This window comes from Cyanistes caeruleus, chromosome 10 (genome assembly GCF_971803275.1).
Source record: "Cyanistes caeruleus chromosome 10, bCyaCae1.hap1.1, whole genome shotgun sequence".
In the NCBI taxonomy this organism is placed as follows: Eukaryota; Metazoa; Chordata; class Aves; order Passeriformes; family Paridae; genus Cyanistes; species Cyanistes caeruleus.
The window spans coordinates 16,384,507-16,408,421 of record NC_141710.1 but is presented as its reverse complement, the minus strand read 5'-3'; the positions used below and the strand labels follow the sequence as shown (position 1 = coordinate 16,408,421).

The 23,915-nt window shown below is 42.7% G+C and overlaps 1 protein-coding gene and 1 long non-coding RNA gene across 4 annotated transcripts; one reads left to right on the top strand and one right to left on the bottom strand.

Annotated features, from left to right (window-relative positions):
• The first annotated feature begins 75 nt into the window (after positions 1-75).
• On the top strand, positions 76-21,655 carry RNPEPL1 (arginyl aminopeptidase like 1). 3 transcript variants are annotated; one of them, XM_086844680.1, is made up of 12 exons: positions 85-528; positions 718-894; positions 7,286-7,426; positions 8,074-8,225; positions 8,654-8,770; positions 9,912-10,147; positions 12,460-12,573; positions 13,648-13,760; positions 14,454-14,562; positions 15,957-16,184; positions 16,449-16,591; positions 17,267-21,655. In XM_086844680.1, exons 1-12 carry the CDS (start codon positions 178-180, stop codon positions 17,537-17,539), a joined length of 2,154 nt encoding a protein of 717 aa, XP_086700806.1. In that variant the 5' UTR covers positions 85-177; the 3' UTR covers positions 17,540-21,655. The 3 variants fall into 3 exon arrangements, 2 of the variants coding, with proteins under 2 accessions (XP_023789034.2, XP_086700806.1); XR_015274665.1 differs by having other exon boundaries at positions 76-894; positions 16,449-16,703; XM_023933266.2 differs by having other exon boundaries at positions 82-894.
• An 816-nt stretch (positions 21,656-22,471) lies between these two features.
• On the bottom strand, positions 22,472-23,308 carry LOC147651330 (uncharacterized). Its single transcript, XR_015274670.1, has 2 exons — positions 23,230-23,308; positions 22,472-22,611 (listed from the first exon to the last, which is right to left on the bottom strand). It is a non-coding gene; the product is annotated as an uncharacterized LOC147651330 (long non-coding RNA).
• Positions 23,309-23,915: the final 607 nt, after the last annotated feature.

The window sequence follows — 23,915 nt, the reverse complement described above, 5'->3', positions numbered from 1 at the left end:
CCGCCGCTGCTGTCCGGGCCCGGGCCCTGCGCTCTCTCGGCCGGTCCTTTCCGCCTCCCCCTCCCCGCCCCGGCCGCTCCGGCCGCCGGGGCCTCCCTCCTCCCCGCCCGCCCATGGATTTCACATAGCAGCCGCCGCCTCCGCCGCCGCCTCCTCCTCCTCCTTCTCCGCCGCTCCATGGCGGCTCCGGCTCCGCGGCCGCCCGGCCTGTGCTGCTGCCGCAAGGGCTCCGCGGCTGGGCCAGAGGCTCCGCCGGCCCCGCCGCCGCCTCCCGAGCCGCCGCCGGACGTGGCGTCGGCGTCCAGCTCGCAGCTCTTCAGTCTGAGGCACCTGCACCTGGGGTTGGAGCTGCGGCCCGAGGCGCGGGCGCTGGCGGGCTGCCTGGTGCTGGAGCTCTGCGCCCTGCGCCCGCAGCCCCGCGCCCTGGTGCTGGACGTGCACCCGGCGCTGCGCGTCCTCTCGGCCGCTTTCCGCCGTGCCGCGGCCAGAGAAGCGCCCTGCGCCTTCGCCTTCTCGCCCGCCGAGGCCGCCGCCGCCCCGGCCCCGCCGCCCCCGCCGCCCTGCCCGCCGCCGCCGCCGCCCTGCGCGCCGCCCTGCGCCGCCAGCCCGCCCGCCACCGCCACCTTCCTCTCGGCGCCCTGCATCGCCGCCGGACCGCTGCCCCCCGCCGCCCCCCCGGGGGACCCGCCCGCCGGCCCCCCGCCCGCCGCCGCCGAGCCGCCGCCGCCGCTGCCCCTCTTCGCCCAGCCGCCCTGCTCCGCCTGCCCGCTCGGCTTCAGGGTGGACCCCTTCACCGACTACGGCTCATCCCTCACCGTCTCCCTGCCCGCCGCCCTCCAGCCGCACCAGCCCTTCCAGATCATCGTCCGCTACACCACGGCCGACGGCCCCGCCGTGAGTACCGGGCGGGGGTTGGTAACGCAGGAAACGGGGTCCCGGGGCGGCTGGCAGAGCCCTCCCGCGCCGCCCGCGCCTGTCGCGCATCTTTGCTCTTGTAAGTGGCCGTCGGGGAAGCGCCCCGGCTCCGCAGCAAAGGCGGCGGGAGGTTTCTCACTGCCAGCCCCTCCGGTCCTGTCCCTGGCCCCATCTCCCGGCACCGCCAGCCCGCTGGGCAGCAGCATCTGTCCCCTGCCCGCGGGCCCTCGGCACTGCCATCCCCTCGGTCCTCCCGCACTCAGCAGCGGTGCTCGTACCGACCCAGCTGTTCTCCCTCCTGTCTTCCCCATCACGTAGACCCCAAGGCTATTCATCCTCCCCGACTCTAGTAATTTAAAAGTTTTTCGTTCTTTAAGGACATTGCAGTTGTTGGTGAGGAAAGTGAAAATTTGCAAACTCCAGTCTGACTCAGTCCTTCAGGATAAATTATGTCATCCACAATTCAGGAGTTTCCCTGGGGGTTTCGCCAGCTGCTAACAAAATAAGGCTTTGCACACCTAGGCTGCTGTTCCAATGAGCCATGGTCAGGACCTTTGAGAGGAACGGGGTGATTCCACATGTTCCTACAAGTTATCTGCTGAAAAAAGGGATGAGAAATGGCCCAAAACATCCCTTTGGCTGTAGCCATGGAGGTGCTTCCATGTCTGTGCATTAGCTTTCTTCAGCAGTGAAATGCTTTGTAAATTCTGTCATTTCTTGCAAACTCCCGTCATTTAGAAGCACTTTATTCCCAGCCTTCTAGGTGCTGCTTGTCAGACCTTGTGTTTTTAGGAAGTTATGACGGTGAAAATACAAAGTTCCCACTGAAACATCAGTTGTTTTTATTACTGTACAGTCTGTTCAGATTGGAAATTAAACTGAGGTGATTTTCATCATGTGGTTCATGAATCTATTTGCAAAAGAAATATTTTTTTATAAGAGTCATGCAACTTTCTTGCATCTATCTTGCCTAGAGGAATTGTCCCTCAGCCCTCTGATTTGGTGTTGCTGTTGCACTGCTCAAAACCAGTAAATGTGTGGATCTATTCGACTTTTACGGTGTATTTAACAAGAGCAGGAATTGAACATAAAAGCTTCTTGCAAAACAACCCACAGGAAGTAAATAGTAGGCCTTTCCTCTTGATAGGAAAGTCTTGCTGATTAGAATGTGTTTGCTGGATGTTTCTGTCTAATTTTATTACTACGTGGAAAATGACAAAAGTAATTTCATCCTTGGAATGATCTGAGTATTCTTAATACATTGGCTTGCTTGGAATACTGAGTTCCACATGAAGTTTTTTATTGACAGAAGTTTCCTGTGGTCATATGGTGACTTTAATGTTATAGTCTTTCCCTAAAAGTGCAAAAATGAAGTAAGATTCTGGCACTTTTAAAGTTCAAATCCACTTGGATACTGTTCCTTTTCATCTATGGAATTCCTGGCTTTACTATTTCCTTGTACAGTGCTCTGCCATGTAGATCACAGTATGTTCAGAAGATTCTGTTTGTTATTTTTTCCCCCAGGTTTATGAAGAAACCTGTTTCTTTTGTCCACTCTCTGCCTTGTTTATGGTGAGAAGGCTTTAAAGTTAATTTGGCATTGCTGTGTGCTCTGTAATTGTTCTCTGGTCTGGCTGAGCCACACCTCCCAAAGTACACGATAATGTGCTTTCCTCCTCTTGAACAAATTGTTTTATTTTAAGCCAGCCTGTGCTTTCCCCTGCGTTTTGCCAGCCCTGTTGCCAAATAGGCAGCCTGTCCTGCTGAGTCTATGGAGAAATGATCTCACTATCATTAGAATACTGATCTGGCTTTGGGAATGTGAAAACCACTGGAAGGTTCAGGGCACTGATTGATGTGAAGTTAATTTATTCTCATCTGTATTAATGTGTTGTCTCATTGGCCCCACATGCCAATGCATGTGTGTGGATGCTGAAGGAGGACATTTCTTCCATTCCCTCTGTTGTCTTGCTCCCCATGGATCAGAGGTTAACTAGTTATTCTTTGTACTGTTTTTTGAAGTCTTTATTGTACCTTTAACAGCATGTCCTGCTTCAGCTGAAATGAAGCTGCAAGGGCATATGTCAAGATTATTGATGGTCACAGCACTGGGGACGTACACTGTCCTTCCCTAGTGATACTGGAAAGCAGAAGCAGGCATGCTCACTGACACAAATCCTACCATGTTTGCTCACTCTCTGTTGTAGGTTTTGGCTGGCAAAATATTTGTCCTCGAGTAGCACCTGTTGTAGCCCTTCATGTTCAGCACACTGAAGTATTTTGTTTGGATCCAAAGCGGTTTGGTGCTATTGTAGTGCTCTCTCTCATTGCTGTCTTTTGGCCCGGCACTGCACTTTAACAGGGATGAGTAACCCATATCCGTATAAGGGTCAACGGGTTTATACTCACGTCTTGTAAATATTCTGGCAGTCCCTTTTCTGTCAGTGAGGCACAGATTTACAGTGTCAGACCTCTCTCTTCTAAAAGTTCTATTTTCTTTGGCCATTCTAGGAATTTATTCTCCTTAGGTCAGGGTTTATTTTCTGTGGGACCTTTAGCATACTTATGGGACCCATAAAACAATGACTGCATGTTACAGTGCAGTGTGAATGTGTTGGCAGTAAGATCAGCAGCAGAGATAGTAGTGTTTAAAATAAACCTGTTGTCTTGATATATTTGCTTTGAGCCATCTGGACATGTTATTTGACTGTCCCATTATTTCTCGTGTGGAGGAAGGAGCCAAGATCTTTGGTTGTTTGATGGACATTGAGAGACAGCTGAGAGATTAAATCTGCCTTTCACAGAGCATTCCAGCTCCCTGTGCTCTTAGGAAACCATATGCTCAGTACATCACCAGTTTCCATCAGAGACAAGGCTGTCACAATCATTATGTATCTCTCCTGGTGTGGGCTGAAGGCACACAGTGATCAGGTGTGTCAGGGACAGTAATCCTGTTCTTCCCCTCCTTCTTCTCCCCCATCTCTTACTTCTTGGCAGTACTCTTGTGTGATATTTTCTTTTCTCCTTCCCTAGAGAAAAAAATCTACACCTATCTCTTGCCCACTGTGTCATTCCTCTGATTTGGCAGTGCACATCTTAACACCAGTGCTATTTTCTTTCCTTAAATGCAAATCCTTCTCTGGGTTCTGGTACAAAAAAAAGATAACATTTCCTTATCTGAAGGATTTAGCAGAAAGGACAGCCTTCTTTGCAGTGCTAGGAGCTTCCCTGTAATTCCTTAGATTTGTCTTGATTCCTCAGTCCCCACAGAATGACTTGCTTTCCAGGTGTGCCTTGCTCCTGTCACGTGCTCTGCATCTCAGGTGTTTTGTTTACTTTGTCATCAGATAGAGCAGCTTGTTTGCGTAGAACAGAAGCTGTGGCTTTACAGCTCTTCCTTCGACCTTCATCAATAATGCATGTAGAAACATGGAGAGGTTTAAAATTAAAAGAGGCTTAGCTAATTGCCTTTGTCATTTGCCAGATTTGGGCAAAAGATTATGATCTAAGTCAATAAAAGTTATGCTCTTGGCAGGTGCCTTATAAAGTGTGAGCTTCTTTGCAGTATGTGGGCAGGGGAAAGCCTGGGCTGCCCGAAGCCTTTGTTCAGCAGAGGAATCATGCAGTAGGTCTTCTTAATTGAAATGCACCACAGAACAGCTTTAATGTGTGAAATAGCTTTCCTGTATACATGAAAAGCTAGATAAAAATGAAGAACATGATGATGATGATGATGTCATGTGTATTTGCCAAGGGGAAGTGCAGGAGGGATTTGGATGTGGAGTAGATGATACGGCCCCAAATACTGCTCTGTCCCTTATGCTCCACCATCCGCCCCAGCAGCACCCTGTGCCTTGCACTCCTTTCTGGGATGCTGCTTATACTCATTTTCCCCAGCCCATAGCCCTGCCTCTGTCCAGCAGCATAGCCTGGTCTATTTATATTACAGATCTATTTATATTGTTTCAGGATAACTTTCATCATTGTTCCAAGTGCGTCTGGAAAGAGAGACAGAGGCTTGCCATGTAGCTTCAGACATTAGAAAACAGGGGAAAAAATACTTCATCCTCTGCAAATGTTTTCCTTCTTGGCCTGTGGGGTTGGTGCTTCACTTAACTTCAATCAAATGTCAAATAAAGCAGGACTGGTTGAAAAGAAGTGGTCCTTAATTTATGGAGTTTCTTGTAAACAAGAATCAACTCTTGATTCCCCTTCCCTTCCTGCTTATGTTTCCTTCCTACACTGCTCAGGGAGAACTTCCCCATACTTCTCTGCTGTAAAGACATCATCTGTCAGCCCTTTTTCCTCCCTACTCAAGTGCTGCAACTTAGGTGTGGTGGTGCCTTATCTCTCTGTTTTCTTTGTTAGCCTCTTCTGTCTCTCAAAAAGCACAGGAAACTGTTTAGAAGATGAGTCTCTTCAGCAGGGCCAGCGATACAGACTGGAAGTCAGATATTGTGATACAAGCGCAAAGGTCAGAGGAGTGTTTTTAAAAGACATTGGGGGAGATCTTTGAAATTTGATTTCTGAGCCTCTTTCCTGGATTGTTAGAAAACTACTGCCCTGTATTAAAATACAGCACCTTCCTTTTTTTTGTAAATGTGTGTTCTGGGTGGAAGTTACTAGTTATTGGTGTGTAATGAGACATATGTCCCCAAGTGCCTTCTGGACCAGCTGTCTCCAGTTCCATAACGTGGCATTGCAGAAATGATATTGATTGCTATGAAAAGCAGGTATCCATGAGAAATGTAGTGGAAATCTGTAGCTATGTAGGTGCCTGCCCCTGGGCTGTGACCCAGGGCTGTGGGCAGTACTACACTGAAATGCAGCACATGGATGTGAACAGACAGGGCTCCTCAGAAGTCCTGCTTTAAGCTTGTTTCTGGTCCTGCAGGCTTGAAATAGAAGAGGGTAATCTTAAAACAAATTTCAGGAGATTAATTTTACTTCTAGATAAAGGTTTTTAATTTTGTAGTGCCTTCCACCTAAAAAACCCCAGTTAGCCAGCAGAAGTGTGAGACTCCATGGGAATACCTGAAAGCTGCTGACTGTGTGTTTCCTGTCCTCACCTTTCAGTGATCCCTGGGGGTGCTGCTGCAGTGGATGTTTTGGAAGGGGAGCACACTAGCATCTGAGGAAAAAGATCTAAAGGCAAGGGAAGAAGGTCACAAAAAGTAACCTTATAGGACAGAAAGAGAGAAAACTTCAACTTCCAAAAGTTAATTAGGAGACAGAGTTGTAATATCCTGTTAAAACGTGAGCAGACTTAGTACCCAGGCTTCTCTTCTGTGTTTCACTGCTTTCCCTTGAGGACCAGAACTGAACTAGTATTTCCACTAACTGCTGTTCCCTGATCTCAGATTTATTGGTTGCTTTGATCTAAGAATTCAGCAGACTCAGAAGTTTTATTCCATGTGCTTGACTGTTTCCAAGACTCGCAGTGGTTCCAATTTTATTGCAAATTTCATAATATTTGATATTTTCCATCAAAGTTCAGCTCCAGAGTTCTAGGATTACAAGGAAATCCTTATTTAAAATTGCTCCTACACTTCAAAGTTGGAAGCAGGGAACTTTTGAAACAGCAAGACCAAAAGGCAAATAATTGGACTTTTTCTTATTATTCTTAATCTGTTCTAATTATTAGCTGAGGGTCTGACTACTGATTTATTTGCTGTTTGGTACTGAAAATTGACGTGCTCGGTGGTGTGTTTTGTTGGCTTTTCTTTTGTGACCACCCAGAATCTCCTTATCCATTCTGTAAAAGGGGGCCTCCAGTGTCCTTGACCAGATGTTTCTTACATATACTGACTTTTTTGCATAGTGTCAAAATGTTTGATGCTTCAGCCAGGAGGGCAGTGTCAGGGTCACAGATAATGTTGTGTACACTGTTCAGCTTCAGGGATTTTTGGTTTGTGGATTTGGGTTTGTTTTGGGTTGTTTTCTTTTCAGCTTATGTTACCTGACCCCTTCTATTCCTGTTCATACTGAGTTATAAACATGGAGATATCCAGAGAAGAAGGTTCTTCACTTTGATAAGAAGATTGTGTGGATGTTTGTTAGGGACTTGTTATTAACCAAGCAAATTGATACAACAGAAATAATGAGTGGCTGGAAGTCACTATGTTACATGTCACCACTCAGTGTTCAGACAGTAAGAAATTTTTCTGAGCATTCCCAGCAAATAAAATGGAGTAGAAAGATGTATTGTTAGAGATGGAAATGTGTCCCGTGCCAGGTGTTCATCTGGGGAGCTAAGCAGCTGAGGTGGTGCTTCTCCCCCACAATCTCCTTGATTTCACGTTTTGTTTTTGGCAGTTCATCCTTGTCATGTTGTCCATTTCCCTCACCTCTTCCCATTGTGTTTCAACAGATCTGGTGGCTGGATCCAGAGCTGACATATGGCAATGCCAAGCCCTTTGTCTTCACACAGGGACACTCGGTGTGTAACCGCTCCTTCTTCCCCTGCTTTGACACCCCTGCAGTGAAATGCACCTACTCAGCTACTGTCAAGGTAAAGGATGGCTGTGAATGGTTCATGGAGCTCTTAGTTGCTGTTAACCTGTGAAAGCATAGTGACATCATGTTGTTTACACTAGTTTACATTAGTGGTTTACACCTGCGAAAAATACTGTTATAAAGAATACTGAACTTTTTATGTCCAGTTCTGGTTCTTGGGCCAGAATCAGGATAGTGCCACAAAAGTAACTCTGTTGCCTACCATGCTTGGGTCTTGCCTTCCTTGTACTCAATGCTGAAAGAGTAATTGTGAAATGAAAATATGAGAGAGAATTTGTCTGGTCCCTTCCAATAGTGATGATAATACTCAATTGTATTGTACCAGTTTTTGAAAGAAAAAACCTGAAGCCTTTTGAAATCAGCATCAAATAATGTTGCATTTTGTATAGATGAAATAATTCAATACGTGGGTGCTTTTGGGGCAGCTGGCACAGGAGGAGTAATATCTTTGGTTGGTATGCTTTCATGGATTGGGCAGATTGTGGTATAAAAACCTCGCAGAAATCTTACATTTTGTGTTATGTAAATGATTGTTTTTAATGTACATCATCAGACCTAGATGAAAATGAACCAGAGATCTGTGGTTCAGTCATTCAGCTGTGATTATCTGGTGAGTTGATGTGTATGATGTTGGTCTTCCAGGCTCCAGCAGGCATACAGGTGTTGATGAGTGCCACCCAAAGTTCCTACCTAGAAGAGGAAGGTGTATATCAATTTTATATGGAATATCCAGTTCCTGCCTACCTAGTGGCCCTGGTGGCTGGAGACCTCATACATGCAGACATAGGTCCAAGGTAAGATTTGCAGTGAATTCATTCTGCATTTTATGTCTCTGTACAGTGCTTCATACTGTAAAGTAGCAAAGATGTTGAGTCATTGATAAGGGAACAGTTGGGTTCATGTGAGCACGGAGAGAGTTTGAGGTGTAGTTGGGTATAAAGAAATTCATGGCACTGCCGTGGCAAGGTTCCTCTTTCATAAATGTTGCCTACTGTCCTCTGAAGTCATTACAGCTGCTTTCTCATTGCCTTGTTGAAGGGAATTTTGGTTACCTCTTTCCATGTTCCATGGAGCATTAGTCTAGGAGGGCCTGGGTCTGATGGGAGGGCTCCTTGCTCTATTACCATACATGGAATTATGGTAAGCAGTCAGGCTGGTTTTTTTTTCTAAGAGATAATTCAGTTTGCTGAAGTATCACCTGATGTTTTCTGTTTTCTGACAGGAGCAGAGTGTGGGCAGAGCCTTGCCTGCTGCCAACAGCCATCAGCAAGCTTTCTGGAATTGTTGAGCGCTGGTTGACTGCTGCAGAGAGTCTGTATGGCCCCTATATATGGGGAAGGTGAGTTTAGTCAGTCTCTTGGGAATGTGCAATGGGAACAAAATAAAACAGTATTGAGAAATGATCATGCTTTCTCCCTATAGCAGGGCAAACTAGCATTTCAACTGGCAGCATTATAGTAGTTGACAACAGACTCTGGAGTTTTGTCTCCACAAGTGCCAGGGAGGACCATGGCGGTGTTTTAGCTGGTTTGCAGGGCAGAACTGGAGGTTTCTAAATAGTCGATCTTTCCTGAGGATTGAGGGGTTTTCATACTACAGTGTTTTGTGATGTAAGTCCAGCACTGGGCTGGACACCATTTAAAATGTATGGTTGTTTTATTTATCTCATTTATTTCTGCATTTGTTGTGGCATGCCTGAGAATACTGGAAATCTCAGTACAGACTTATTGAGAGTCCAAGTCTCCCAAATCAACAATAATAGTTCTTGAATAGCTTGACTATGGATTATAAAAGAGTGGTTTTGAGAAAATACTTTCAGTCTTTGGATGGGAGAAAATGTTTACAAAGGTTGCCAATATTCTTTGCTAAAGGTAAGCAGGAAGGTCACCTTGTTGTTGACTTAAAAATATTGCTTGAAATAATCTGAGAACATGGCCCAGTGTGCCAGTGCCGATCACTGGTAAAGAAATTTAGAAAACAAAACAAGTATTGCTGTTGTGTTCTGAAGCAGACAGATTAAAGTTATTTTGCTGACACTGCATGTATAGGAAATCAGTTTGTTCATTGACAGCTTCCTAGCCTCTCTCTTTCCTGGGGGCCTCTGGGGACTCAACACTGTTGCACTACTGTTTATAGTGTAAACAGTTTTTGTGGCTCCCAGACAGACAACTTGTGATGAGTTTGTGTGTGTGAAGGGAGAACAATGCTTCTGGCATGTGCTGCATCTGCTGCACATCAAAAGACACTCAGGTCTTTATGTCCAAATATAAGCAGGTTCAAGAAAAGAAATTGTGATCCTCTGATCAGAAGAATCAGGTACCACTGGTCTAGAACGTTTGTTCCAGAAGTCACAAGAAGGTCTCAGAAGAGCATTCCCTAAAGAAACAAAAATTTTATTGTGTCTTCTGAAAGAAAAAAAAATTACTGTGTATCTTGTAGCTGCAGTTTACTAATTTTCTTTCTTCTCTCCTTAATTTTAGATATGACATTGTTTTTCTTCCTCCATCCTTCCCTATTGTTGCCATGGAAAACCCATGCCTGACCTTCATCATCTCTTCCATTCTGGAGAGCGATGAGTTTTTGATCATTGACGTCATTCATGAAGTTGCCCACAGCTGGTTTGGGAACGCGGTCACCAACGCCACGTGGGAGGAGATGTGGCTGAGCGAGGGCCTGGCCACCTACGCGCAGCGCCGGATCACCACCGAGACCTACGGTACAGCTGCAGAAGCTTCTCCTTGTGCCCCTTCTTACCACAACTCAGAGTTGCCTGCTTAGACTATTTGCCTTGGAAGCTCAGAAGTCTGTAGGGAGCTGGTTTTCAGTTAGGTTTTGTTTTATTTCTGGAACACACACCCACACACAGCCCCAAACTTTGTGTTGAACATCTTGCATACTCAGTTTGACGTTATCTTGGCTTTAGTGGGCTCAATACCTGATATGGTACCAGGGGCTTTGAGTGAGGTATGTTAGCACAATGTTGTGGGGACTTGGAATTACTGTTGGGTACCAGGCAGGTGCTGATATGTCAGAGGAAGGTGAGCAGAGGATGCTTCAGAGAAAGATGTAAGAAATCTTATCACAGTTACCTTGTAAAATAACTGTTCTCTGATCAAGTGTCCTTTTAATTCTAATCAGTTATTAGCTACCTACTGTTAAAAGAATTATGGCAGTAGCACTAAAAGAAATGTACAGATTTATGTAGCTGTTTATGTGCTGGAGGCTTCCTGCAGGATCATGAGCTAAGCCCTGCCTTTGCTTGCGTCAGTGAATTTCACAGGTCAGTTTTATGGTGCTGACTTTATAATATATAAGTAGTAAATTATTCCTCTTGCTTTTAAGTGTAATTGGTTTTTTATTGAAGTGGATAATGGGAACGTATGCTTTTCTAGTTTGTCCTGTTATGTTCTTAAATACCAGTTCCATGTGTTTTCTCACGCATCAATTGCAAACAGTCTTAGAAAAGTTCCTAGAAATCTTGGCAGCAAAAATGTTTAGAATAAAGCATTTGTTTTTATTCATGTATATTGTTTTTGGAGATGAACTGATGACAAGTTAGGAAAAGAAGTGCTCCGAGCATCTATAGAGATGTTACAATGCATATTATGTATCTTTGAAAGCTGTTTTATGTTGAGTAATTCTCAGTGGGTAGTGCTGTCCTAAGTCACATTATATATGGCAGTAATGTGAGTAGGTCAGCAGATATTAACCTCTTCATCATCGTAGTCTGCTCCATCCAACATAGAACAAATCCCTGCTGATTTTGGTGTGGTCTCTAGAACTGGTTGTTTCAAGAAGCATTTGCTGGGAAACTAAGAAACGTCTTTCCCTGTGCAATTTTTCAGTAAGCTATTTCTCCATTCTATTTTGTTTCCAAGACAAACCTCTGATCTAAATCTTACAATTTCTGACATAATTTCTGGAGTATCTTCTTTGCAGGCATTACAGGCAACTTTGCAATGGTATTGTTTAGAGAAATTTGAGTCCACTGACTACCACTCCTCTTGGATCTTGCTTAATTCTTATCTCTGTAGCTTGAAGTAATTGCCCTTAACACTAGTTATCCTAGTTCTTGCTTTCCTGGGAAGCACATCAATGTCTTTTCTCTGCTCATACAGGTTCTCCTGTTTTCCAAATACATCCTGGCTCTTAATTCACATTTGGCTACCTAGGACTCGGGTGTTAGATCGAGACTGAGGATGTACCTATGTAACAAATCCTATCATCAGGTTAAAAACTCAGCAAAGAAGGCTAAAATGTTAATAGTTATGGATGTTAAGTATCTTCTAAATATGAAAATCCATTTTCTGCAGCTTCTAATGTCTGCGAGGACATAGGAAAAAAATCTCTTGACTTGGCAGTGTAATACAGCTAGTTTGGTTTGAAAGCATGGAATGCTCTACATTGCAGCTAGGGAGAAGAGTAGCTTACCCAATCACAACTGTAAAAAGTCTTAATGAGAGGAAGGTGAAATACTTAGGGCAAAAACCAGGTAGGATGATAAATAAAGCTTAAAAAATATACAGAGGAACTATAATACAATAATAAAATCAATTTTTTTTCTTTTTCCACTCAAGAGGTGACATTTGCTTAGTAATATCCTTGGCACTGAGTATGGAATTGTGTCTACTATTCTACCAGTGACTGTATGTTTTTGTAGCAATTGATTGCTCCCTGAAAATTACCTGTACAATATTTTTTTCAGTGCTGCTCTCCTTATCTTGCAAGAACTGATGAGACTATGTCAAGGATGTAAACTTTAGCATAGTTTTCATGCTGTTTTATTTTTCAGTGCAGCCTGATGCATGATCAGAGTGAGTAAATACACTGGGTTAAGCTCTGACTTCCATTACTAATTACAAGGATGTTCTGCTCTCTGGTTTCTCTGTCATTACATTACTGTGATTCTGTCTCACTGTTCTATCTTTTATATATGCAGCAGCTTTTATTTTGTCCCTGTGCCAGTCCTGCACAGATCAGGTTTTGCTGATTATTTTCCCACAACTAACAAGTTACTTTCTGGGGTAGGAGCTGCCTTCACATGTTTGGAGACTGCATTCCGCCTCGATGCTCTTCACAGACAAATGAAGCTCCTCGGAGAGGACAACCCGGTCAGCAAGCTTCAGGTTAAACTGGAGCCAGGTATTGCTTTTGGCTGAGGCTGCTCTACACAAAATTATACACCTCTGTATATTCATGATGGAATATTGACAAAAAAATGGCTAATATTTACATATCCTTTATGGGGGGGGAAAAAAAAATTACTGGTTTGTAAACCAGTGTAAAACGAGGTAAGGAAGCTTTGCTTTCAAGCTTTTTTCAAGGTTGGATAACTCATCTTTACAGATACTGTTCTATGTAAGAGCAGACTTACTGATTAGAAAGAATGTGAAAAACTGCCTTGAAAGCTATGTGGGTTTAAATTCTGGGTATGTAAAATAAAGTATTTTAAAATGGAAGTATTTGGAAACATAAAATCCTCTGCTATTCAAAGTTCCTCTATTTATGTGTTCTTGTAAGAACTACATATGTATTTAGCATGTATGTGTGTATTTAGCATGTATGTATGTATTTAGCATGCAGATAAACATGTACTTGCTCTAAGTAGAGCTGTGCAGAGGCTGTTCAGTTATTCCCTGAGCCAGATGCATGACTGCACTCCAGATTTACCTATCTCCTATATAGAACCAGAGTTCTCTAGCTCTGTGGGCACAGTTGGGTGGGTGAAGCAGTCTTCTATCTAGATGATATTTAAAACAACCTAAAATGTAAGTAGAGAGTCAAATTTGGAGTCAAATGGAATGGAAAAGCACGTGTTGGAAGCCTCAAAAAAGGAGCAAGTGGTGATTACCTTATATTGATATATTTGAAAATTTGTGATATGGTGATTCCCAAAATCTGGCACTGACAAAAGAAAACAGGATTTGTTTTCCAGTTCCAGATCTGTTTTCAGTGACCTCTAGTTTGAAGTAACTTATTGCATTGGGAATTACTACTTACCTTACAATGATTGGCAAAAGAAAATATTATTTTTCAGGCTGTGTCTTTAGACTGCATCTGTTTAATTTACTGCAGTAACTTAAATGTGCTGATGACAAGCTTAGGTTTTATTAAGTCACTGTGTCTCACCTTGGTGATCTCTAAGGGGTCTGTATAACTCAGAAGGGATGGAAATCACTCTCCTCATTAGTTTCTTATCATGCTGTCTTCTTTCAGGTGTGAATCCCAGTAATTTAATGAACCTCTTCACCTATGAGAAAGGCTACTGCTTTGTTTACTACTTGTCCCAGCTCTGTGGCGACCCCAGACACTTTGACTCCTTCCTAAGAGTGAGTGTAAATATGTGTTTTCTTGATATTTAGAGCTGATTTTTTGTTTTTGTTGTTTGAGTTTTTTCTGCAGATTCTTTCACTGTGGCTAATTGTTAAGGGTAAAGTTGAATAAAAGTGTGTCAGAGCTGGAGGAATGTTTTGTGCCTGTCTGTCAACCTACATGAATCTTTCTACAAGATTTCTGAGATTATGAAGTGCTAGATATAGAATAGTAATATATATTTGTTATCTCTTGTTCTGTGCTCCAAGTAATTAGAAAGCTGTTCCAGCACAGTTTGCCTGTGACTGGAAAGATGTGACTTGATTCACTACTAGGAAGTGTTAACTTGGGTTTTTTTAACCAGGGTGACAAAGGGTATGTGTTACTATATTGGGTCAAGTCAGTGCCTGGAAGCACTCTTGCAAAATCTGTAGAAAATTGTCAGCAACTGCGTTGTTTTGGAAAAGGAAAATGAAATGATACTCAGCTGTCAATGTATTTGCAGCTACTCTTTTTTTTTTCTTGTTATGGTGCTTCTTTATGAGGCTGAGGAGGGAGACTATTTTTCTTTTTTTTTTAAAAGCTTCAAATAATTGTTCCTATTCTTATGTTTGTACTTTGTTGTTGTTACTGTTGTGGAATGCAGTGGTTCTACATCAAAAGGAAGCTGTGTTGCTCCTAATCATAATTTGAACATTTCACTGTTTTAGGCCTACATTGAGAAGTATAAATTTACCAGCGTTGTGGCTCAAGATCTTCTTGATTCCTTCCTGAATTTTTTTCCAGAGCTGAAAGAGCAATGTGTTGAGAGCAAAGCAGGTAGGAGATTTACTAAGTTAACTGTGAACACTGTAGAAAACCTGGATGATAAATTTTGTGCCTGGCTTGAAGGATGCAGGGGAATGCTAAGGCAAACAAAATATTTTGGCAGCAGCCAGGTGTTCTTGACAGAATTTGTGGTTACTGCCTCTATGTTGGGGAATGAGAACCTCTGAAATTGCTGACAGTTTTGGCATTAATTAGCTGAGTGTTCCTTGATTAACTTTCTCATTAACTCACCTTTCTGCAGACAGAGTGATCAATGCTTGTGAGATTCACACATGCTTAAATGCAGGGAAAAGGTGAACACACTTTGAAATTTCATCTATTTTAATAACAGAAAACATGTTTTGGGAGCTGTAACTTCCCCTAGATCCTACCCATACATATAAAATCTCTTCCAGTATGTTTCACTTTCCCTTATATCCCATATTTATAGCTGTTGGTGGATTTGTCGAAGGTCTGTGGCTTACCAGGTGTTTATTTATCTCACTTTCTTCAAGAAAGGAGATTCATGTTATCCTGCCATGTGTCCATCCCTATGAGTAGCAGTTGAGGTCATTGGTCAGTTTAAACCAGACTGGCAGAGTACAGCTCTTAAGCATACTGTGTGCCTGCAGGCTTTGTGGAGAGGAAACTGCCTGTGAAGAGGTGTAGATGAGAGCGTTTACTGTGGGAAAAGCTGCAGCATGAGCTCAGCAGTTCTGTGTTTTATTTGGCCCACTGGTAGGCTAATGAGTTAACCACAGAATTTGCTAATTTTTGCCTGGCTAATATTCAGGGGATGTGGAAGATAGGTTTAGTGTAGATGGTGTGAAACAGGAAGCATTGCCAAGGGTTAGGAAAGTACAGAGGTGGTAAAAGGTCAAGAGGAAGAGCTCTGCTGCAAAACAGGCTCTGCTGCTTGTGAAGAAACTTTTTTTTTTTGCTAGTTGCATAAATAAATATAAATTGCTTGGGTTTACTGGTTGGGAGGAGAAGTTTAGTTAGCCCTCTCACCTCCTTTTTTTTTATAAAGTGGGTTTTCTCCGTATTTGTCAGTCTTCCTCAAAATTCTGAGGGAGAAATGCAGACACGCAAATATTAGAGCATAATTTGAACATAGGTACTTGTCAGCTTGGCTGCCTTAAGAGCACATGTGTTTCTTGTATTTACTATACTGTTGAGCTCTAGAAAATTCACAGTGAGGTTTGGAGAGGTGTTGCCGGCAGTCTGCCAGGTGCTCCATAGGCTGTTCCATCCCAATGAGGCTGCTAAGACTGTTGTGTCACTATAACTATTGGTTGATGTTGTTAGAACCTCTTTTAACTGTGCTAGAACTGGTCCTGAACTTTGAGGCAGCCAAGCCACCTGCAGAACTCCCTGCTCCACATTTTTGGTGCTCCTCATTCCAGGACTGGAGTTTGAACGTTGGCTCAATGCTACAGGACCTCCATTAGCTGAGCCAGACTTATCTCAGGGATCCAGTCTGACCAGACCAGTGGAGACACTCTTCAAACTCTGGACCACAGAGCCTCTGGACTCTGTTGCTGCTGCCAGCAGTGTTGACCTCACTAAATGGAGAACGTTCCAAACTGTGCTTTTCCTGGACAGATTGCTGGATGGATCACCACTGCCACATGGTGAGTACTCTTACCAGCATAGTAGAAAATTATCCCTGGAATAATTGATTGAATTCTAAAGATCCCACCTCTGGTTGACTTTATAATTCACGTAAAGTCGGGTTGATGTCCTGGGCCATGGCAGAGAGATTAGGTGATCTTCAAAAGTCTTTCTCAGCCCAACAGATTCTATGCTTCTGTGATTTTATGAATTGTTATTATCTGATGACCCTCAAAATTGACAAAACAGTCATAGTTCTTTCTCTGTGTATGTGCTTTCTTCAGAGGTGATAAAAAAGCTCTCGGAATGTTACTCCTCTCAGCTGGACTCCATGAATGCAGAAATCCGTATCCGCTGGTTGCAGATTGTAGTCCGAAATGACTATTATCCAGACCTTTACAAAGTCCGTCGCTTCTTGGAAAACCAGGTACTAACTGCTGGATTAAAATCACTGCACCTCTCAGTGCATGAGACATGTGCATGAGACATGCGACGTGAAAGACCTTGGAACTTCTGCTTCCTGGCCAAGTGTAGTCCAGGTGTGTTGCGAAGGGGCTGAGCATGGCTCACCTGCTAGCGGTGGGGAGGAATGGGCAGATGTAATTTAAATGCCTACAGATAATCTCTGCTTTTCTAGCCTGACTCAATACCCTTGTTCCAGCTCTGCCCCATGCATTTTATGTATTGCTTTGTAGCAGCCCTGGCTTTTCCAGACCACAGGTTTTTGCACTACTAAGTCATGTGTTTATTTGAATATTTACACTTCAAGCAAGGCTAGGGCTCATGGAGTTCTTTTCAGTAGTTGTTATTGTGCTGGAGCAAAAGGTTAATGCATGTGCTCAGTGTGGCCTCTTCTATTTGGCCTTTAAAAAATAGTTCTGTTATTTGTGGAAGTAGCTCAGTCTCAGAGAGCAGATTATTTTTTTATTACCATTCATAAAAATCCTTGCATCAGACTTAGAATAGACTCATCTGTCTTTTGAATAAATGTGTTGTTTGTCTCCAGTCTGAAGTTACTCGGGGCTGTTGGAGTGTAGCTTTAGAAGAGACGAACTTCTTGACTTTCATTGAAGTGTTTTTATCTTGTTTTCCTTTTTTGTAGATGTCTCGGATGTACACAATTCCACTTTACGAGGACCTTTGCACTGGCACCCTCAAGTCTTTTGCCTTAGAAATTTTTTACCAGACCCAAAACCAGCTGCACCCCAATTTGCGGAAAACGATCCAACAGATCTTATCCCAGGGCTTGAATCCACTTCCTGCCATAGACACTACAGCAGTCACTACAGACACACCAGCAATGGTGCTTGAGGACAAAGTCTCAGAGGCCACAAATGGTGCCATTTCACTCAGGGATGTCAACGTGTCTGCTTAGATCACCAGTTCATGCCAGCCATGAAGCTTGAAAATGGGGACAGGAACAGAGGAAAGATACCAAGCGTTGCCTCCTTTCCCTCAGCCTTGCAGCTGCAGTGTGTTGTAACTGGATTTCTCTCCCAAAACACAATGAAAATGTGCCTTCAAGTATCCAGCGTTTGATACTGCCAGGTTTCAGAGATCTCCGCCAGCTGTGTGATGAATATTTTGATTCAGTTTCTACTGGGCAGGGACTCCTGGGCTGTTGCTTCTCCATGGAAAGTGGATAGTTCCCTTTCCTGAGGCTCTTCTGGATTTCTCCGGGTTTGTTGTTTGGTGGGGGGGAGGGTGGTTGTTTTGTTGTTTTTTTTTGGTTTTTTTTGTTTTTTTGTCTGAGGCCACTGAGGCATGTCCTACTTGCTGTGTGTATGTTGCTGGGGAGTGTGTATGTGTCAAGTTGTCATTGTCCTAATATTTGGGCTAAAGTTCTGTAAAGGAGAGACTCAGGAATTGTTAGTGGCAGCAAACATGTTTTCATGTTATGCTCCTTCCTGTGACAGAGGTATTGTGATTTCAGAGGAAGGGGACTAATGCTTAAATGAGAAACTAATTTTAAATAGCTCCTGTTTCCCCCTGCCCATAGGTGGCTAAGTAATAATAATAATAATGCTCTTTATATATATTAAGAGATATATGAAAAAGAACAGGGAAACATGATGGATTTGAAATCCTTCTGTAGTTAACCCTACTCTCAGTTTTCCCTTTGCACTCAATGGGACGAGCAATAAAGGAATGTGTAGGCTTGAATTTTCAAAAAAGTTAAAATTAGGTTCCCAAATCCCATCAATTCTGGTACTAGCTGGATACCTAAAACTTTTTAACTGTTTTGGCAAGTTTAGCTGCAACTTTTGCTAGTGTGTCAGGATGTGTGGCATATGTATCAGATGCACTCTGTGTGTCTCCTATTCTGTTCTTTTGGAGGAATTAACAAGACCTGTAATTTTTTTAAGATCCCCAGCATATCTTGGCCTGTAAGTCAGCCATGAAAATATCCATGCTAAGATTTTACTGCCTTGAATACTTTTTGCCTGAATAGCAGTTGCCCTGTCCTACAATAGTCTGAGGGAAATACCATCTTTCTTGATGTGAAACTTTTAAATCCCACTTTATCCAAGTCTGTTTTCTGACTTACAGTGGGAGTAAGGTGCCATTTCATTTCCCTGGCGTGCTGTTTCTCTGGATCATTGGCCAGCCATGCAGGATGGGAAGACACTGTCATCCCTCTGTGCTGTTTGGTCTCAAGAAGCTGAGGGCAAAGTGTCCTGGGGTATTGCAGAGTACAGGTGATAGTTCTTAGACTCTGTGCCACAAACTTTTTATTATGTGCTCTCTGTGAGCTCCCACAAGGCATCTCTGAGCTGATGCATCACCAGGATAGTATGAACAAAAGGCAAATCATTTGGAAAAGACTCAGCTAACAAAGATGTGCGAGAGAAATTGTTTTATACTTCAGGGCAAATTTTAGCTCTGCTATGGGGATCTGCATAGACAGGAAGAGGAGGAAATTTGGGAGGGTTTTTTTTTCTTCACCAGAAGTATCTGTTTACACCCATGTGTGGATGGGGACTTAGGTGCTGTTGCTGGATCTGCATTTTCTGGCTTTAAATTAATTTGGACTTCACCATAGCCTTAGCCTGGGCTGAACTGGGATAAAGCAATAATAAACTCAGGCCTCTGTAGTGCTTCACTAGTTTTAAAAATGGGCTATCAGCGTTTTTGGGCTTCAGAACTCCAAGCTCTTCTCTTTGCTCCTTGAATGGGATTATCTTTTAAATTCTGTTTTGTTTTCCCAAAAAGGATGGAGAATGATGTTTTCTACACAAATCTCTTTCATTTTCATTTCTTGTTCTATTGAAAGAGATTTGTACAAGCTGACTTTACACTTCTGGAGTTGCCTCTGTTGGTGCTGTGTCTCCTGGACTCCACTGCCAGCAGTGGCAGCCTGGTCGAGACCAGGAACCACTAGCATTTTTTGGAATCACGGGCCTCTGTTTTAACACATTTTATTTAGTGGGAGAATGTTTGTGACCCTGATGGGAATTTTTCATTTACATGGATGCCTTATGATGATTGTCAAATTAAACTAAGCTTTGTGACAAGTTCAGCCTTTTGGGCAGTTTTTTGGCGTCCCTGCGCTAGCTGTGTGGAAGAGCTAACTTGGTTCATTGTCTTTGTTTTGTCCTTTTCTGGGATGCAGCATAGAGGGAGTTTGGAAGCTTTTTCGAAGCTGCACAGGAAGGTGCTGGAGAGGTGGCAAAAGCAAACAATCAAAAATAAATATTATTTATTGTTACTAGAACTGACTGAAATAGATCAGCTCTGTGTTTGGGATAGACACCCATCAGAGTAAGGAAATGCTGGCTGAACTGAACAGACTGTTTCCTGGTTAAATAACACAAGATATAAGTGAGTGTTTCTGCTCTCATCTCTGTGAGATACTATGAAAATGGCTTTTTACCTAGGACCTCTTTTCTGAAACATGGAAGCAGAGCAAGATTTTTTGAAAGTATTCTGTGCATCCTCCTCCAGGTACTTCTCTTTCTCCTGTGAGTGAGGAGTGCATTTTTTATATTGTAGAGATAAAAAATTGGCAGCAGGTTTGTGGAGATAAGCCTTCCTTTTGTTGACAGAAAATAAATTAATGCTTCAGGCCACTTCTGTCTTGATTTGTAGTAGACTTCATATTGACAGGGAAATTACACTGTGATTAAATAGAAACTATTTGCCTTATCTTTGGTACATTAATTTCTGATCTAAGTTGGATTAGACATCAAATCGGTTTTATTCAAACAGATGCCAAGAGATCAGGTTATCTTTTTTATTTTGAAAATGAAAACTATTACTTTATTTCATTGCAGCTTTGAGCAGGGCAACAGAGGATCTAGAAATATCACTTGTAAAAAAGCTCTGAAGAGCCAAACAGTTTAATAAAATGGAGTATTTCTGACTTAAATTTATAGCATTTCATAGCTGCAATTGGTTGATACATTCAATATAATTCTTGTTAGCTACAGTATACTCTGTTAAGCTTGTATCAGTAATTTTGGTGTCTTGTTACATTGCAACATTTTAACCACAAACTCCATCAACCAAGAACAATTCTATCAAGTATCCCAAACATTCTGCTTCAACCAAAACTCTCTCATATTTTCGCACTGTAGTGACCTTGGCCATTGTCTTTTTCAGATAACACAGGACTTTCTGTACATCTAAGCTCATGAGCTGCACAATTCACTTAGGTCAAATACGCTTCTTCAGTCTTCTTTCCCTGTTTGTCCAAAGACAGAACAACACAGTACAGTCAACACGCTAAAATCACACCACACTTCTTTTCACACTTTTTACTATAGATTGATAAAAGCTGAAAGACACTTTGACCACAGTATCAGACTTGGTGTCTAAGAGAAACCATACTAGAAATCACTGTGTGAGATTTATTGAGCCACTGTCCTCTGAGACACAGAATTTTTGTCAGTTGTGAGGACACAGTTTGCCACTGATTTTGTTGAAGCCCCAAGTAAATTGGTTTAGCTGTTGATTACATGGACTCCTGAAATGCATACCTAATGCCTACTTTGGATTTGTCGACTTTTATCTTCCAGCTCTGGAAACTACTGCTTTGTTTGTGAAAGTTAAATTACTTACCTATAAACTACTTACCTCTTTCTCATGTAAGTACTTTTTAATTCTTAAAAACAACAGATTGATTGGTCTCTTGATGCAAGCTATCTTCCACAGCTTCATGTACTGATTTTGCTTGGGTGGAGCATGATGTTTCAATATCCTTTTAAAGTGGAAATTGCACATTGTTTCTCAAAAATTACCTCAATTGCTGCTGTATATTCCACATCAACTTTAAAATAATTTTTTATTGATACTGCCCATTCATCCTGTTTTTTCCATTAATAATAGTAGTAATTTGGGCACCTGTTAGTATATGTCTTACCTGGACATGAGAACCTTTAAAAGATAGAGAAGGGTGGAAAAACTATTCTGGAGGTGACTTTTCACTCTATACAGAGGGATACTAGCCAGTTGCAATAAATGATTGAGCCTGTGTGAACACTTCCCTTCAGTTCTCTTCCTGAGTGTATCTTTTGCACTGGAAAACTTACGTCTTACGCCTCTGATTCCTTGTCCAGAAAATTATGATTATGTTGAACATTATATGCTCTGTGTCCAACAAGGAAGGTGTTCTAATATACTGGAGACAAGCATTTCTCTAAAAATGAAATGGCATTAGTGGGGTTTGCAGAGCATTAGACCCTTTTCCAAAATCATATTCACTGAGATGCACTATCTTGTGTGCTGTGGCAGCCAGGCTGGAAATTTGGAGCTGTGCTCTACCTCTATGTGTACCTAATGTAATGAGAGAGGTCTATAACCCCAAATACCCACTCCAAAGTCTCACTTAAGCAAAGAGACACTCAATGTTGTTCCTTTGATACAGCTCTGATCACTGTCAGCTGATTATTGCTTGTGCCTTCCTAATCCTGGTATCAGGATTCAGAGAATTGGAAGAGCTCCCTTGTGAACAGCTTCCATGCATCAGAATTTGCAGAAACAGACACACACAATTGGGCCCAGCCACTGTTGCTTGATTACTTTTATTCATCTGCTTGTCCATGAACCAGTGGGAGTTGGAGACAAAAGGAAACATGGGATTGATGAAACCCCAAAACTGGCAAACATGAAAATATCAAACACTGTTCTAAAGGATCAGTTTCATTCACATGGAAATGGGCTGATTATTTAGCTGGACACAAATCCCTTTTAAATTTCTATAGCAATGGGACTCAACCTCTCAGTCTTCTTTCCTTCTTTCCAAGTAAAAATGAAGCACCTATGTTAAAGTGGACTGAGAAATAGGTTGACAAACAGGCAAATATAATTTTGTCTTAAAATATAGATATATTTTAGACAGGACATTCTGTCTAAATAGACCTGCACTTTGTCTTCAGAACAGCTTAATCCAGCAGGATTGCTAAGTGGCAACAGGGAAAGTTCTCTGCTGCTTTCATTCCAAAGTTTCTGGTTAACAGAAAAAAAAAAATCGTCAATTGCATACTGTATTAATTTGCCCCTTTCCAACCTTGCAGTGACAGGGAAGACATGTCACATATCTGAGGGACCAAGATAATATCTGTCTCTTTCCTTCTTCTAATACCTTAATAAATAAACAGGTATTTAACTAATTAACTGTTGCAGGCTGGACCTCTTGTATTTACAGTTAGAGCTCAACATTTATCCTGCTTTCTAGAATCGGTCCTCTAATGGAATTTATGCAGTTGTGTGATCGCTGTTTCCTAAAGAATGCAGGGGTGAAATCACACAGATCAGAGCCCCACTGTTCCTGACACAGAGGCCTTTTTTTCCCCTTTCCCTCCCCCAACAGAGCTCTCCTGTGTCGCTCACTCGCAGCCGCGCAGCTGCAGCTCCCTCTCATGAGCTGTGGACAAGAGGGTTATTCTTACTGCCAGCAGTGTTTCCTCTGCCCCCGAAAGGGTCAAAACTCCCATGTGAAAAGTCTTGTTTGTTGATTAAATTTGTAGTATGCAGGGGAGAAGCCTTGTGTCTGTAGAATGGGCATGACGAAGAGGCACAGAACCTATTTCCAAATGTCGGGGGACGGACAGCTGCTGCAGTTACCTGAGAGCATTTCCATCTGCTAAGGCTGGCTTGAGGGGGGAGGATTTCTGCATTCATGTCTGATAAAAGCCAGTCACGACCATGTTTTCTGTGACTCTCTCATTCAGCTGACCTCTCTACCTAAGGACCAGGTGACCTTAGACTCACACGCATCATCACAGGCAAGTGTGAAAAACAGATTTTTCGGTAAACACCTCCTCCTTCTACAGTGGCTCAGCAGCTTTTTTTATTGACCACACCTAACCTCCTTGAGAAACACTGATGTGAAAGGACTAAACGTGAAAAAAACAACAGCCTCCTTCAGTGTGCCCTGAAACCCAAAACCTCGGTGTGCTGAAGGATGGCCTCGTGGGGGCCTTATTTCTGCATTTCTGTTTTTTGTTCCTCAGCTAGGCAGTATTTTTAAGGCACTTTTTCTATTTCACTGGTCAGCGGTAGCTATCAGAATATGGGGATTAACATATCTCCTTTGTCGATTCAGTCTGTGGATGACTATATGGTGATAAACGATCCAAAAATGTGATCTTCGCCGTTAGGTCAGGAAAGCACTCGATGTGGGCCAGCAATTTCTCTGGGTTTCTCTGTCACAATCTTCATGAAAACACTTTGGTTTCATTTTCCTCCGTCCGTAGGATCCCGTACCTCAAGCTACGCGGGCAGTTTCCCATTTCTCCCAGGTATTCCCG